The sequence below is a fragment of the Elaeis guineensis genome, chromosome 5 (genome assembly GCF_000442705.2).
Source record: "Elaeis guineensis isolate ETL-2024a chromosome 5, EG11, whole genome shotgun sequence".
In the NCBI taxonomy this organism is placed as follows: Eukaryota; Viridiplantae; Streptophyta; class Magnoliopsida; order Arecales; family Arecaceae; genus Elaeis; species Elaeis guineensis.
This window is the reverse complement of record NC_025997.2, coordinates 129,777,633-129,794,919: the sequence shown is the minus strand read 5'-3', so window position 1 is coordinate 129,794,919 and position 17,287 is coordinate 129,777,633. Positions and strand designations below refer to the sequence as shown.

At 41.8% G+C, this 17,287-nt stretch overlaps 3 protein-coding genes across 3 annotated transcripts; 2 read left to right on the top strand and 1 right to left on the bottom strand.

The window, feature by feature from the left end:
* The first annotated feature begins 5 nt into the window (after nucleotides 1-5).
* On the top strand, nucleotides 6-3,768 carry LOC105045672 (pentatricopeptide repeat-containing protein At4g21065). The gene has a single exon (XM_010924036.4). It carries the CDS (start codon nucleotides 787-789, stop codon nucleotides 2,605-2,607), a length of 1,821 nt encoding a protein of 606 aa, XP_010922338.1. The 5' UTR covers nucleotides 6-786; the 3' UTR covers nucleotides 2,608-3,768.
* Nucleotides 2,802-8,253, bottom strand: LOC105046150 (uncharacterized). The gene is made up of 4 exons (XM_019850592.3): nucleotides 7,639-8,253; nucleotides 6,111-6,193; nucleotides 3,765-5,538; nucleotides 2,802-3,526 (listed from the first exon to the last, which is right to left on the bottom strand). The coding sequence occupies exons 1-4, from the start codon at nucleotides 7,796-7,798 to the stop codon at nucleotides 2,802-2,804; spliced, it is 2,742 nt and encodes a 913-aa protein (XP_019706151.2). The 5' UTR covers nucleotides 7,799-8,253.
* A 5,250-nt stretch (nucleotides 8,254-13,503) lies between these two features.
* LOC105045674 (fasciclin-like arabinogalactan protein 4) lies at nucleotides 13,504-15,127 on the top strand. Its single transcript, XM_010924037.4, has one exon. It carries the CDS (start codon nucleotides 13,598-13,600, stop codon nucleotides 14,933-14,935), a length of 1,338 nt encoding a protein of 445 aa, XP_010922339.1. The 5' UTR covers nucleotides 13,504-13,597; the 3' UTR covers nucleotides 14,936-15,127.
* The last annotated feature ends 2,160 nt before the right edge of the window (nucleotides 15,128-17,287 follow it).

The following is a 17,287-nucleotide window of genomic DNA, read 5'->3' as shown; positions in this document are numbered from 1 at the left end:
GTGATATTTTCAGTTTTCTTCAGTGCCTTAGAGTCAAAAATTCATTCATAAAGTTCTAATACTATGTAAGAGAAAAGGGCTACAGCAGTCATGCCACCATGCAGCTCTCATCCTGCAAACAGAAATAATGTCACAGGAAAGGCGGTAGGCTCTATCTACCGTTCCAAGCTCATGCCTCTCTTTGAAGCAGCAGGAAAATTAGACCACGTGTTCTGCTATTGCAATTGCAAGACTGTCCCAGAATTTACAGGCTATATCATCTTCGCTTGCTGATTTGGTGGGAAGCTCATATTTGAAGAAACTGTTTCTCAGGTTCTCCGTAGTTTATTCTGCAGTAAACACCAGATTTTTGTTTGTGCATTTCCATGCTCAGAACATGCTGATTGTTAAGAAGTGGGATTTGTATCAATTTCTGCATGTTGCCAGGGTTGTCATGCAGGTGACAGAACTTAAGCCAAATGCCATGTTTTGCAAGCGCCGTTTAGTGGTATGAAACAATTCATTTGTTTGGTGGGGCACTTGGAGGAAAATGCTAATGGAATTCTCGGTTTCAAACAATGTGAGATAATGATTGATGATCACATTTGTGGTGTGCATGGATGGTCGTTTTCTGATGGTATGCGCATGGATAGTTGGAGAATGATTTGAACGGCCACGGGGACGGGGGTGGGTTGGGGTAGTGTTTTTCAGCCGTTCATCTCTGTGCCTGGTCGATGATGCTGTATGGTTGCAGTGCGGTAGCGATTCAAAATTTTGTTGCCGGTCTCGCGATAGACTTTGAAAAATATGGCGTTTCCCTCGGCAAGGCGATTCAAAAGCCTCCCTCCTCTGACAAGCACGGCTGGCAGAGGACAAGCGGATGAACGAAGCTGCCTCGCGTTGCTCCAAGGCTGCGAGTCTCTCCCCAAGCTCCTCCAAGCTCAGGCCTTCCTCCTCAAGTCCGGCCTCCAGGCCAACCCTCTCGTCCTCGCCAAATTCACCTCCACCGCCTCTTCCCTCGACGCCGTCGATGCCGCCACCTCCCTCCTCTTCCATCCCCGTGCCACCACCCATCTATACGACGACGTCCTTTTCAACACCGTCATCCGATCCCACGCCAATGCCCACCGCCCCGAGTCCAAGCAAGAAGCCATCTTTTACTATTCCCTCATGCTCCGCGGCAACCTCCACCCCAACAAGTTCACATTCCCTTTTCTCCTCAAGGCCTGCGCTGGCCTCCCCAGTGCCCACGGTATCGGTTCCCAGGTCCATGCCTCCGCCGTCAAATTTGGATTCGCTGATGATTCCTACGTGCAGAACACCCTCATCCACATGTACTCCAGCTCCACCACTGGCCTTGACTGTGCTCGCAAGGTGTTCGACAGGAATCCTAAGTCGAGCCCGGTCACCTGGAGTGCTATGATCGCCGGCTATGTCAGGTCGGGCCTCTCCAACGAGGCCGTGACTCTCTTTCGGGAGATGCAGGTCAGTAGAGTGCGGGCCGACGATGTCGTCATCATCACGGTGCTTTCTGCTTGTGCCGACTTGGGGGCGCTCGAACTCGCAAGATGGCTCGGGTCTTATGTCGAGAGGGAAAGGATCCCGAAGAGTCTGTCTTTGTGCAATGCTCTGGTGGACGCCCTTGCCAAATGTGGGGACATTGATGGCGCGGTGGCTTTCTTCAAGAGAATGCCGGAGAGAAGCATCGTGTCATGGACATCCGTGATCGATGGACTTGCGATGCACAGCCGTGGGAGTGAAGCGGTTTGCGTCTTCGAGGCAATGAAGGATGCTGGCGTGCCCCCTGACGACGTAACCTTTATCAGCGTCCTCACTGCATGCAGCCATGCTGGCATGGTTGATGAGGGATGTCGCTATTTTGATTCGATGAGGAGCGAATTCGGCCTCCAACCCAAAATCGAGCACTATGGATGTATGGTGGATCTGTTTAGCCGAGCGGGAATGGTCGAGCGGGCGGTGGAATTTGTTCGAACGATGCCGATCGAGCCGAACCCGGTGATATGGAGGACACTGGTCAGTGCTTGCCGCATCCATGGCAGGCTTGAGCTTGGTGAGAGCATCAATAAGCAACTTCTTGACAAGGATCCGATGAACAGTTCAAGTTATGTGATGTTATCTAATGTCTATGCATTGACGCGTCGGTGGGACAAGAAGTGGGAGATCAGGAAGGCGATGAGCAAGCACGGGATTAGGAAGGTCCCTGGATGCAGTTCGGTGGAGCTAGATGGTGAGATCTATGAGTTCATTGCTGGAGATACATCGCATTTGCAGTACAAGGAGATCTATGAGATGGTGGAGGAGATTGGAAGGAAGCTGAAGAAAGCAGGGTATGTGCCAATATCTTCGGAGGTATTGCTCGACATCGATGAAGGGGATAAGGAGGATGCATTGCATTGGCATAGTGAGAAGTTGGCCATTGCTTTCATGATGCTGAAGACTCCTCCAAAGACGCCAATTCGGATTGTTAAGAATCTGCGGGTGTGTGCAGACTGCCATTTAGCAACAAAATTCATTTCTAAGGTGTATGATCGTGAGATCATAGTGAGGGATCGGAATCGGTTTCATTGTTTTAAAGATGGGTTCTGTTCATGTAAAGATTTTTGGTGAAAGGAATGCATCAACTGGATGTTTGTCTGAACAAAGAGTGAGTGAGTTTAAACTTGCTATTGGACCCAAAGAAATAGCCCTATTGGAGGCAAATTATTTATTCATAATTACAAAAAAAAAAGAGGCAAAAAAGAAAGCTCTATACACATGATGGAGACAGAAACTAGGAATGAACATGCTGAGAACTTGATTTCTTAGAGAACATATCGAGAAATCAGCAAGTCATCTAATTGAAGAATGACATCAGCTAGCAAATCATCTAAAATAAGATCTTCCAACTCCAGGCCTACATACTCAGTATCATGTTGGAGGCTCATCCATCCATCATCCTTCATGAAATCTCGAGCAACAATATCCTCCACAGTTTGATCCAGCTGCAGTTGACAGCTGAGATGGTGACTAACGATTGCCCACACCTCCTCGAGCACATGGTAACCTGCTGGCATTGGCCGAACACGAGAATCAAAACGTGAGAGCCAGGGGCAGTAAGTGAAGGTACTGTCGTAGATTTCCAGCAAGACTTCGTTGATCAGATCAAACAGAAGCATGTGATTAAGAGTCATTTCAGGCTCGTATCCAGCAGGATCAAGTTCATAACAAGAACATTCTGCTTCTTCAAACAGTGAGGGGTCCACTGGCTGGGTAGGAGAATACCATTCTCCAAGAAGCTCATCGCCACTGAACCCAGACTTCATCAATATATCTCTCACATATTGAAACTCAGCCTCATCCTTCTCATCCACCTGAATGTAGGAATAATTAAAATCGTCGAGCTCCGTTGAAGTTGGTGCCTTGCCGAAGTCCGTTTCAACACCTTCCACCACATTGGAGGCATCATCAATACCCAAGCAGCTCCCTAGATGAGTCGATAAATCCAGCTCCTCCAAATCAATCTGCCTAGTTTTTATCTCTGAACCTGCTGCAGTTGAATAGTTATATAAGTAATTATTATCAATAAAAACAGGATCTTGCTTTATCTTCCCGATTAAAGATGTTCTTAGACTATTCATTGAGCAATCTTAGAAGGTTGGAAAAAACAGATAATTGTATCCAGAAGAGAAGACATTTCCTCAGATAATTGGTTCTTGGGAAATTTATGAATGCATGAATTTTGTGACTTACGGTAATAAATGTATTGCTGATCGGAGATAATTTACCTTCTGAGATGGAATCCTTTGCAGGACTGACAAGGACCTCTTGAGCACATGAGTTAGTTACATAGATTGGACTTTGCTTTGTAGGCATATCACTGGGAATCACATGGAGGGAACCATAGTTATTCTCTTCTGAAACAAATTTGTCTGAAGTACTGTATGTGTCACAATGATCTAGCTCATTGATCAATATGGGCTGTTCCTTAGCATTTACTTCTAGAATATGTTCTACCAGTGCATCTGATTTTATGCTTTCCTCTGTGCATGCAAGTGTGTCAACTGGCTTTGGCTTACTATAACTATATGGATCAAGCATTATGTCATCAATTTTAGGACCTGAAGTTAGCATCTCTAGTGACTGGGAAGCACCAGATGCTTCGGTTTGGATATCCTTGCTCAAAGAATATGAATCAAGTTCAGGGAGGGAGAATATTCTTTTGAAGGCTTTTGGGAACTTCCTAACCGGTAAACTGCAATCTTCCTTTGTCGACACTGATCTTGCAGAGAACCTTTTGTCTTCTCCACTTGAAATAGACTCTAATAAATGAGAATACTTATCCAAGGATTCAGTTAGTGAGAAAGATTTCCTGATACTTTCATGTACAGAGCCGCTCTTTGAAGAAACAACAGATTTTCTCCCAGATTTACTTTTTGAGATGTATCTGTCGAGTTTGTCAGATGCAGATCGTTTCAGTAAACTCTGTACTTCTTTCTTTACATCCTCGGATACCTTCTGTCCATATGGGATTTTGTGGAGAACCCCATCCATGGAGATTCTATGATGCTCCTTTTTGTTATCCTTGATCATGTCTTTTATCTTCCGCTTGATGGTCCTAAAATGATGTGAAAGAGTCCTATCTCTCTTGTTGTTCGATTCATAGGAAGAACCCTCTAAGTATCCAAGAGCAGGAGCAGTTCCAGCAGCATCCAGATTTTCAGCTTCTACTTTTAGAATTTTGACCTCTTCATCAGTTATTGATTCCATCGCCTGGGAACCATCCTGAATGATATTAGGAACTAAAGGCGAGCTTCCAGCTTCCAACTTCCCATCTTCTTTGGAGAGAGGTTCACTTTCCTTCGACTTATGATGGAGCCTAAGTGCCTCATTATTTCTGCCTGACAACTCTTCTACAGAAAAAGAACTAGTCTTGGTCAAAACCATCTCCGAGCCAGAAGCCTGTTGACCATGTAGATAATTTGCTATAAAGAATGTTGGATCCTGTAGAACTTTTATAATTAACTCCCTGTTTGCATTTAGTAGCTCCATCATATCCAAGAATTCTTTTGACTGAAGGAGAGCAACACCTCTGCCCACTTCTCCAGCATGTGTACTTTGCTGTTTTAGGAAGGCCTCCTTTGCTTCATTTAACTTTACTCCAAGAAGTGATTTTTTCTCCAGTAAATGATCTCCAAGTCCATCAAGCTGGTTGTGACCCTTGTCATCCACAATGTTAATGCTCCCACACACTCTGCATTGCTTTCGAATAATAGGACTATCACAGGTTTCGGGCGATGATGATCTATTTTGGCTACCCGAAGAAGAAGCAGTCTCATCTGAAAGAAGTCCAACTGAAGCTACGCTGCCAGGAGACATCTCATCAGGAAGAACAAAATCATTGCATTCCAAATGATGGATAGAACTAGTACGCAGCAACTGTGATGCTAATGGAGAAATCTTTCGCTTCTGATCTTTCTGCCTGTGCCTTCTTTTACAAATTATATTTCTTATGAGAGGTTTGCCAGAAGTCCTGTTTGCAGCACTAATTTTATCTTCTGTCTGAGGCAGCATAAACGAAGGGCCATCAAATAGGTTACAAACATGCATTAATATATTACAGAAATTTTCAGAAACAACCAGCATTTAAATTTTGGTTCATTTGATAAGCTAACAACAAGATTTTTATAGCTGTATGGGCAGAACTAATTGAAGATATGACATCTATTTCTTGCTCAAAAAACAAAAGAAAGAAAAAAAGCAAAGCAATTGACAAGAGGACAAAGTGACCATCCACTTTTATAAAAGTAATCTGCATTATGTTCTGGGACTACAACAAAACTGAATTACGTCAAGAAAGAGACTGGAATTCCAAGAAGTCAAATAATTGCTCGATGGATTTTGTGTGCAAAAGAAGAAAATTTTCACAAACAAAAGATACATGTCTTTAAACATCACTCTAACCAATACATCAAAAACTACTGTAACTACTAAAATGTTCTTGTTTTTATTTTCAATAAAAAGAAGAAATTGAGGTTGTTATGATCAAAATTGATAAAAAGAATTAACATATGTATCAACAGCATATTCTGAAGCTGACATCTTTGTCTTTTGGAGAAATGTGTTTAACTTACCAGGAATTGTGCACCTTTATCCAGATGGATATTGTCTTCACCAGCTGAAGGAATATCATGCTTCATTTTTGGACTTTTTACTCCTGAATTTTTAAAAAAAATTCTAATAAGCTTGGAAAAATGAAATTCTGAAGGGACAATCTAACCCACACAATAATTAAAAAAATATATACATGATGCATTCCTTAAACAGAAAGAAGTAACATGGAGCAAGTACAGGCTAACATTGCAACCCACATGAAAGGTAAGCAGGATTATCTTCAGCACCTGTAAACCTCATAGCAACAACAACCATCAATTCTAAATGAGTGCCTGCATAACTGAACATAGTTCCAACCTCTTATCCAAGAAAGGATGTTAAACTAAGCAGATCAAAATCACAGGAGCAACTTTGTTCTAGTGCCTAAGAGTATGATAACAGAATGAATTGTATTGTAGTACAGTCTGCAATTTCTTTGGTTACAAAAGCAATAAACATAATTACAATATGTTACTGCCTTTGTGAACTAGCTCACTTAATGGGCATAGCATAATCAATATGATGAAGTCCAGAAAAATTCCCTACCCAGATCAAAGTACTCAGTTAAACCAGGTACTTATCACCTTTGGAAGATTACAACCAAATGATCCAATACACTACATCCCTAAAGCCATACACTTCTCAGAAGATTTATAATAAATATTGATTATTGATCATTCAAAAAATAAATATGTGAAATATAACGAATTTTTTAAGGCGCCACTGGTTCGTAATAGGTTGTGGAACTGTTTGGATAGAAATTCTAAAACTGGTGTTTGTCTATTCACAGTCCTAACCATCGGCCATTGCTTCATAAAGTGACCTTAAGATGGAAAGAAAATTGCAATTTTCCCACTGACAGAGCAGTGATTCTCTAGGATAAACCCTGGCGAAGTTAATACAGAATCGACCGAGTTATTTCAGTCTGGTGTGGTGATAGGAACATACTCATGTTAGGGCCCTTGAGAAAGACTTGATCAAGACGAAGAAACAACCACTCAACAAAGTTTGGAGGACTTACATGAAACCATCAGCTGATGGAGATTCTCCATATGTGACAACTTAGGTGGAACATGCTCTTGCTCCTCCTTGTTGGTTTGCTGATATAATTGATTAATATCTTGACTAGTGACACTGAAATATTGTAGCCTGCCTTCTTGTTGATTGTGAAACAATAGCTTGGCATGTGGTATAGGTTGTAGCAGTACAGGACCAATTGATAGGATTGTCGAGATACCAACTCTTTATCTTTTCTAATGAATAAGATTTTATGAGACAATCATAGCCCACCTAAACCATGTAAAAGACATGGATTTTATGTTATTAAACTAATTGCCTAACAGAACTCCAAAAATCACAAATCAAAGCATCTTGCATTATTTCCTATTGACTAAGTATTATGGAACAAGTATTCGAAAACTACTACTTAACCGATTAATATAGTGAACAATGAAAAATAAACAGGCTATTGAGTCAAGAGGGGGAAAAAAAAAAAAAAAAAAGACTCACTCCCAGACCGACTTCCACCGTCATGCCTCCGGTATCCTAGTGTCTTTCTTTTATAGAGCCGCTGGTGCAAGTCAAGGAAGTGAAGTAGGCTCTGCATGCAGCCTGGATGATAGCTGTCAAGTGACATTTTAGAGCTCTGGGGCTGCAAATTCTCACCCATATGTACTACCAGCAGCTAAAGAACAATTGGCCTCTGATTGATTCTATGTTGCAAAAAAGAGCGCAGCTGATTTTACCATCAAGCGTCCAAGAAGCAACCATTACGCAAAGTGAATGATACAAATGCAATTTGCAAGCAATACATGATCAAAAGGAACGAAAATTATTTTTCTTTTATGATTAAGATAAAAAATTTTGATCAAACTTTGCTGTCTCAGTATTGGACTCCATACAGTAAAATTTGCGATAGTGTTGATATGGGATGGTACCACAAATCATGTTCCTAACAGCTATATTATCCCGAGGATAACATCTGATTATAGCCAAAAAGAGCAGAAGACGCCCGTCAAAGAACAATGCAATGCCAATTATTAATACCGGAATTTCCATGACAACCATCATCAACCGCCGGAATCACATGGCCGGAAAGAACCAAAATTACTCCCTTTTTCCCTTTGCAATCTAAATAACAATTCAACAAATGCATTATCTCCCGGGTAGCAAGCACCTAATTATAGAAAAAAGGAAAAAAGAGCATCTAAGACATCACCTGAAACATCAAAACATGACCGTTTCCAAGAAAATCCGGATTAAAGAATTGCCTCGTAGTCAATAAAATAGCGACATCGGAGATTTTTATTATAAAAATTTAATCAAACAGCGATAAAAGTTTCAAAATGGAAAAAACAATGATCTTGGAACCAAGAGAAGGCGTACCAAGCGATCAAGATGGTCGTGGGGAATGGGAGTTCTTTGGTAGCCTCCGTAGCCAGAGGAGAATAAGGATTAGAATTAGAGTTATGGTTAGGGTTAGGAGGAAATAGAAGAGGGGATTTAGTGTTTGAGAGAGAGAGAGGACAACGGTCGTCCGCTCCCTTCTTTCTTCCTCCCTGCGGTCTACTTACGGCTCCCTTGTCTTTCCCTCCCCTCCGTGCCGTTTTTCCCGCGCGCAACTGCCAACCGCTCCAACTCACGAAGCCACGGAACCTGGAGGACTTTGTACACCCAACCGGTTTTCCCCTACGATTCGGTCCGGAACTGAACAAACCGGTCCGGTTCTGTACTTCGATTTGGACCGTACCAAACAAGGTTTGTCGGTCATGAGGCAAAACTATGTAATCTACTAATTCTCTGTCAAAATTGTTTCTTTATAAGAAGAAAATTTCTATTGTAAGCATAAGATATAAGCCCCTATAGCAATGGAAAAACAAGGAGATTTTTAAGAAAATGTGTTGGGTTTATTAAAGCGGACTGAGCATGGGTGTAAGATTTGAGGATAGAGGTTATGGTTTGAGAAATGGTAGATATATGAAGCTTACAATTAATCAGTGTTTGAACTCTTTTTAGTTTACATACTTTGTAACGACCGAGCCGATCATCTATGTAAGATTTATGGTTCTTATGTTTCTCATATGATAAATCATCAAAGAGGTAACAATATAGATGCCATGCTAAATGGTGCAACGTCTCAATTATCTGCGATCTATATAATACATGCAAGCAAATTATAGTAGATGTGAGGCTCAACATTTGGGCTTACAATTAACCAATATTTGAGCTATTTTTAGTTTACATGCTCCTGTACTTTGTGACGATGGAGTGAATCATGTTCATAAGATTCATTGTTCTCGTACGATAAATCATCAAAAAAATGGCAATATAGATGCTATGCTAAATGGTGCCATGTCTCGATCCTGTCTGGGATCTATATAATATTTATGAGCAAATTATGGTAGCTGTAAGGCTCAACAATTAGATTCTTATGTATGGTCATTTCGTTTGGGCTCACAATTAATCAATGGTTGAACTATTTTTAGTTTACATTCTACTATACTTTGTGATGATGGAGCTAATCATCTCTATAAGATTCATTGTTCATTTGTTTCACGTACGATAAATTATCAAAGAAGTAGCGGTATGGATGCTATGTTAAATGGTGCCATGTCTCAATCTTCTTGGGATCCATATAATATATGCGAGCAAATTATAGTAGATGTGAGGCTCAACATTTAGCGTGTAGGTAATAAGCTGCAACATTTACAGGATTTATGTGACAAATTGAACATCCCGACAGAAGACCTGTATGTAAAAGTTGCTTTAAAGAAAAAGTTGTGAAGGGCTACACAATAGCTTCCACTTGATCATTTTACGATCAGCCCCCCAATTGATGCCACTATTTGTTGAGCAGTGTCCAACGCTGATGGATAATTACATCTTTTAGGTAATTAAAGCTAGCCAATGCCCAGAGAGGCAATAAGCTAGCTTTGAAGAGCTGGACTCCAATCTTCTCCAAAACGAGCTCGCCCTGCTACAAAAGCCGAACGTGGCAGATCAATAAGACCATATATCAAACATTATCTCTTCACGCTTGTCATGCCATGTAGATGGGTATAGCCGATGGAGAATTCTTTGTGCACCACAGATTGCGTAGAAAATCCGACATGGCATGTATCATCTTATTTGATTGATCTACATAATCATCGCTTTCCAATACGTATTTAATGCCTGTAGTTTTATTTTTTTATTTAAATAAAATTTTAAAATATAAAAATATTTCTATTCTTTGAAAAAAAATTATAATATTTTATATCCATATTATGGCATCCTACGTGCAGAAAGTCATAATTTGACGTAGGATGTCATAATATATCATAAGATGTTATAATTTTTTTTCAAAAAATGGAGATATTTTCGTCATTCAAAATTTTCAAACGAAAAAGTAGAACTGGAGGTATTAAATGCGTGTTGAAAAATGGTTGGATAAAAATATCTTTTTCATATTATGATATCTTGGGTCATATTATGACATCTTGCATGCAGGACATCATAATTTAATGCAAGATGTCATAATATACCATAGATTGTCATAATTTTTTTTCAAAGAAGAAGGATATTTTTGTCATTTAAAATTTCAAACGAAAAAATAGAACTGCAAGCATTAAATGCGCATTGAAAAGTGGTTGAACAAAAATATTCCTTCCATATTACGACATCCCGAAGTCAAATTATGACTTTCTGTATATTGAAAGTCACAATTTGACCACAGGATGTTATAATATACCACAGGATGTTATAATTTTTTGCAAAGAGGAGGGGTATTTTTGTCATTCAAAATTTCAAATGAAAAAAAATGAGACTGCAGACATTAAATGCGTATTGAAAAATGATGATTATGTAGATCAATCGGACAAGATGGTGCACTCCACATTAGATTTTCTGCACCATATGCACAAAAAATTTTTTATAGTCGATGTCATATTATCATTCTCTTTCTCTCACTCACTCACTCTCACACACGCACACGCGCACACAGAGGATTAGAAATGATTTGGTGAATAATTTGGGCTTCGTGGTTGTTGAAGGGACAAACTTAACATCAACAAGGGAGACATGGTCCTGGGTGCTACATCCGAGATTCTTTTTGTTTCACTACTAGCTAGTTAGATCAAGGTTGTATGTCTCATACAAATGGATGATCGATCTTTTACTTATGATATTGATCGTTGGATCGTGACTTGCACAGATCTCAAAGCACTCCTCTATTGCATGATCCAATGATGGATTCACATGAGAGCAGGAGAATCCTTGCATGCGAAAGATGCAACCTCTCTCCTGGCTAGTTATCTGCAGCAGGACCACATGGCGGCCACCATCATGACACCCAATTCTTCAATCCATGCATGCAGCAGCTAAAAGAGCAAATGTATTTAGGTTTATCATCACTCGACTTCAGGTTTTAGGTCCACCCAAAGCAGTAGTGAGCTTTTTCTCACAGCTGACAGGCTTTAGGATTGATTAGTGACCAGCATTCAGGGCATGATAAACTTTAAAACGCTTTATGCTGCTGTCCTTTTGACATGATACTCCTTAAGACTCCCTCTTGACCATCACCATATTCATATTATGTTGATCATGTGATGGAACTGGGATTTGTTCTCCCAAGTGATCTCATCAATGCCCTCAGAGGATAGTCTGGTTAGTATTCAATTACTTGGTAAGCAACTTGAATCTTTTATAATCAACTTTTAGTTTAGCTTCATTCACCAGAATATGTTTGAGAATTAAAAGAGCAAGTCAATTAGGGAATTCACCATGAGGCACTTGAATTGAAGAGACCCCTGACTTTATCTGTTTATCCAGCCCTGAAGAAAGTACCATCAAATTTCACCTTATGCTCATCAAGCTCCATTAAAATTGTGGGTATGATTTTTCTCTTGGCACAACTTCAATGAACTTCTAAAGCTGGAAGAAAAAATAAATCCATTTCCATTTCCATAATCCCTTCCACACAATGTTCTGCTACTTATTTATTTGAATTGAATATTTAAACTATGTGATTGGAATAAATAATTACAGAAGGTTCATAATACAATGTTTTTTGATGATGAGCAATGATTTATAAACTATGAATGAGACCAGAATGTCGAACAATGCCAGCTTGCTGCGCACTAATACACCTTAAAATAGGCCCACGCAACGGACAACAAGCCGAGAAATATTGCATGATGGCCACATGTGCCAAATAAATGTTGCTTTGTTAGGAGTTGTCCTTCACAATAGATGCGCTTTACTTCTGTTGTCTTTACTCTTCCATGACATGCTCATGTCCATGTAGAGTATGAAATATACCTATCAATGTGCGAGCATCTTCCTTGGACCACCTTGTAAACTCGAATGAGACTGGGGTGAGACGCTTGTGATTAATGACCGATTCTCTTTCTGTTTGACATCAAAAGTTGGTGTGTTAATTTTCCTTCAGAAAAACTACGGTGGCAGTTCTTTCACTTTTCGTGACTTGCATGTGCATCTCAAAAATTTTAAATTTTTATTTCAAAACTTAGATGTTTATGACTTTGGAGCTAGAGTGAACATCTGGACCATATTACAATCAATTTATAATTTTTAAATTTAATTAAAATATTAAAATATTTATTATGAAGTAATTGAAAAAAATATCTATATGCCTTTTTTTTTTTTTTTTTTTTTAGGTTGAAATCGGGTATCTCTCTCTGAAACTTCTCCGCAGAATTTCCTCACAAGATTTCCCCCCATCTCTTCACCTTAGCTTTATAGAGCAGATTCATTGTTCTTTGGTCCCTTCTGGGACCCATACATACCCCTTCCTTTCTTAGGCCGCAACCATCTCATAATTTTTTTTCACCAAAAAGGGAAAAACAACCCACAATTTTGTGTTTCTCTGGAAACAACGGAGAACCGAAAGTAGACCTACCTACACTCCCAGAACCGAAAGAGTGGGTATAAATATCAAGCCCTCCCCATCCATTTAATCGGCCGTCGTAGGCGCATAAATGATCATGCATGTAATTCTCCGCGGATCCACCACCGTTTCCCAAAGTCCCCGCACGATCAATCATCCACGTGTCCAACATCCACTCGCCTCCATTCCACGTTCCCTGTCTTAGACGGTGCACTCTCGTCGCGTCTAATCCCCATGGATACGGACACCTCACGAGGAACCACCGATCCTTGTTACAAATTTACAATCCCCGCTTCCACTCACCTCCAGCTGCCGAAACCAATTCACCAGCCGTCCCATCGCGTTCCCACCAGAGTTTTAACATGAAACCGACGTCACGACCCACGGAGAACAGAAAGGTGAACGCACTATACGGTGATCATATCACACGTCAACCATTAAATTGCCAATATTTTAGAATAAGAGAAGAAAATATATTATTATAATATTCCATCGTCGTCGTCATCATCTCTCCCCCGTCGTCTCTCTCTCTCTCTCTTCTCAAGTGGAGTGGAGTGGAGTGTGAGTGGAGAGAAGAAAGAAATGGCTTCGTCTCCTCCTTTCCTCCACCCACATTCTCCTATTCCCCATTCTGCCCCTCTCCTTCTCTTTCTTTTAGTTCTTCTTCCCTCTGTGTCCCTGGCGGTTAACGTCACCGCTCTCCTAGCAGCCTACCCGGACCTCTCCGACTTCAACCGGCTACTGGGCTCGACCCCTGTAGCCGGTGACCTCACCCGGCGATCATCCCTCACTCTCCTAGCTGTCCCCAACTCCCATCTCCTCCGCCTCGGCGACCTCGGCCGCTCCGCCGCCGACATCGCGGACGTCCTCCGCTACCACGTCCTCCTCGAGTACCTCTCCTGGCCGGACCTCCGCCGCATCCCCGCCGCCGGCAGGCTCATCGCCACCCTCTACCAGACAACCGGCCGCGCCTTCAACAACCTCGGCGCTGTCAACCTTACCCGCGACCCCCGCGGCGGGGCCGTCACCGCTCGCTCCCCCGTCCCCTACTCCCCCTCCAACGCCACCATCCTTTCCCTCGTGGAGTCGCTGCCCTACAACGTCAGCATATTCGCGGTGGATGCGCTGCTGGTGCCGTATGGGTTCGATTTGGCGGTGTCGGAGAGCCAGCCGCCGGCTGCGCCGCGGAACATCACGCAGGTGCTCGTCGACGGGCGGGATTTCAACGTGGCGGCGTCGATGCTGGAGGCGTCCGGGGTGGCGGCGGAGTTTGAGGAGGACGAGCGCGGGGCAGGGATTACGGTGTTCGTCCCCACTGATGAGGCCTTCGCCGAGCTGCCGGCGACGGAGCGGTTCCAGTCGCTGCCGGCGGACCGGAAGGCAGTGGTGCTCCGGTTCCACGTGCTCCACTCCTACTACCCGCTGGGTTCGCTGGAGTCCATCGTGAACCCGGTCCAGCCGACGCTCGCGACGGAGGCGACGCAGGCCGGCTGGTATACCCTCAACATCACCCGGGTCAACGGCTCCGTGGCGATCGACACCGGAGTGGTCCAGGCCTCCATTACCCGGACCGTCTTCGACCAGAACCCCGTCGCCGTCTTTGCCGTCTCGAGGGTCTTGCTTCCAAAAGAGATCTTCGGTAACGATTCGTCAGCCGCCGCCGGCGGCGGCGGTGGCGGTGGAGGTGGGGCTAAGCTAAGGCCGGGAAATGGAGGGGAGGTGGCTCCACCACCGGCACAGGCAGGGGCGTCCGCGCCGAAGGGGGCGGACGGGGTGGAAACGCCACCGACGAGGCCGTCATCGCCGCCGGGGTTCAGTGAAGACATAATATCGGCCGCTGCGGCGAGGAGTCGGGGTTTTATCGTCGTCAGCAATGGAGTTGCTCTGTTGTGTATAGGCTACCTGTATCTACTATGGTAGGAGATCTGGGATTCTTCTTCTCTTTTCTTTTAAATTTTGCATTTTTTTTCTTTTTTTAGAATTTTGTATACGAGATTCCAATTCTGGCTGCAAAGCAGCGATTTTTTTAGATATTTCGGGGTGCTTATTGATGGGGGAAGAAGTTTACATTTAAATTTGAATTAAATTGGGTTCTTGTTGGAATTGGAATAATTTGGGAGAATTCTTCAGACGATCAGAATGCGATTCCTTTCTGTTATCTCTCATTTCTTCTCATCTCGCTATTCTTCTACTCGACTCCCGTTCATCCTCTGGTAAAAAGAGCTGGAGAAATCGAAAAAGATTGCTCCTTTCTTCTCTCGGGCGAGCGAGGAAAGATCAGAAATTTGTACCTTTTCTCACACTCTCTTTGTTGGAACTAGAAAATGAATAAAAATCCCATTTTTATGCGATTTCTCTTCTCGAATACCTTCGAATCCAGATAAGGGATAGAATTCAAGAAGACAGGAAAGAGATCGAGTATATAGAATCATGGAATTCCGATCAATTCTCGAAAGCCCTCTTCTTTTTTGGTTTTTTTTGTTTCTTATCCTTCTCTGAGAGACGAGGGCTTTGCCGTCGGATAAGTTTACCGGGATCGGTGACGGGATGGCGTGCGAATTGGGATTGAACCGGCCGGGTACGAAGAAGAGCAACTGGAGGCTGTCCGTGACCCGTCTGAAGATTATATTACATAATTTTTTTTTTTTTTTTCCTTTCTTACCTTTTAACGTCGGCGCTCTTGTTTGTACATCGCTGGAGCTGCCCCGGATCTCGCCATTTTGCGTCCTTCCCTTCCTTGGATGCCTGTGGCAAGGCTTTAAACGGGCCTCCTTTGATGAATTGGGCTTTAGGCCCGGTCTGAGTGGTATGAGGTTTGATTTAGTTGCTGCTGTGTTAACTCACTGGAGTTGGGTTGCAAATGTTTGGAAATTAAAAAAAAAAAAAAAACTCAAATTTATGATTTATATGCTTTTGCTTTTTAACAAACATAAATAGAGATTTACTAAGAATTTTTAGAAACTGAATGACTTAAGATGACGAGGAGGAAGATGTAAATTTTGTAGGGTTTGATGATCTTAGAGCTTATATATAATTTCACTGCATAATCAAATGTAGAGCATTATATTTTTTTGAAGAAAACAAGAGTATACGAAACATCCAGATGAATCCATTGGGTTTAAATAGGATTTCAATGTTTGATAGGGACTGGGTCTAAGTTAAAGGTGCTAATCTTAGTTACCTTATGGGTCAGCAATATGGCAACAGATCCTCTAGAACCTTGGTTGGGTGCAAAGCAGAGTGATAGGTCAGTGGAGAATCTAGATGATATTTGTTTTACATTTAAAACCAACATTCCTTGTCAATCAGTTGCAAACCAAAGGTAAGAAGCCACTAAATATCGATTAATTTTTTTTTTTGCCATGTAACATGATTGTGGGAATTTTGCCTATCTAGTTGCGCATAGTTTTCGCACTCAAATTAACATATATGATTCATCGGAGAGTGTGATAACTAGTGCTCTACCGTATTATTGTTCTAAGTTGTCATAAGGGGGATTCATGAACAGAGAGTGTAATAACTAATATTCTACTGGTGTTATGGAACACAAACAGAATACCCACTAAAAGTTGATAAACAAGGGTAACTTCGATGAAGTCATAGAAATTACTTGTGTTCGTATGCATTACCATGATATTATCATGACAAGGTTATTAGAATATGTATTGATTCTGTTAGAACTATATGTTACTAATGAAAGAGATTTTTTTTTTTGCATGATTTATTCTATTGCATTCTACAATACACAGGTTTTGAATGTTTCTGCAAATGATGTCTAAATATCAGGTTACTTTTTTTAGGAGTGAAAAAAAGGACTGAAGAGATTTGTCACTATGCTTTAGTCCAGTGGAAGTTGGATCCACCATCTCTTTTTATAGCGCCATAATATGCTGGTGCGCTGGTACTAGTTGGTGAGGGGTCAGTGATTGAATACGGGGTTATACTGTTGGGCTTCTATGTTTGTATCTAAAATATGGTGGGGTAGCCACTGTTTGTATAATTGAGTCTTGTTTCAGAACGTGGCATATTTGTATGTTGTTAGATCTTAGAACTGAGCCAGAAAAGATCTAGATCGATCATCCCATGCTCGATTATTTGGTTGGGTGATGCTAAAGTAGGAGGACTTCATGGATCTCTACTTGAGTCTGCTCGCCGGTTTGCCGGATTCTCACTCCTCCAGGACTGGAGTAGTATATCCTGATGTTTGCTTTGATCACAACCATCTCGAAGTTTTTGGAAGCTGAACTCCCAAAACATCTTCCACTGATATTC

Coding starts and splice junctions, on each gene's coding strand:
- LOC105045672 (XM_010924036.4), top strand. CDS start 787: ATGGCGTTTCCCTCGGCAAGGCGATTCAAAAGCCTCCCTCCTCTGACA.
- LOC105046150 (XM_019850592.3), bottom strand. CDS start 7,798: ATGGGTGAGAATTTGCAGCCCCAGAGCTCTAAAATGTCACTTGACAGC. Junction 6,194..7,638: donor CGGTGGAAGTCGGTCTGGGA/GTGAGTCTTTTT, acceptor TTAAAAATTCAG/GAGTAAAAAGTCCAAAAATG. Junction 5,539..6,110: donor ATAAAGGTGCACAATTCCTG/GTAAGTTAAACA, acceptor ATGCTGCCTCAG/ACAGAAGATAAAATTAGTGC.
- LOC105045674 (XM_010924037.4), top strand. CDS start 13,598: ATGGCTTCGTCTCCTCCTTTCCTCCACCCACATTCTCCTATTCCCCAT.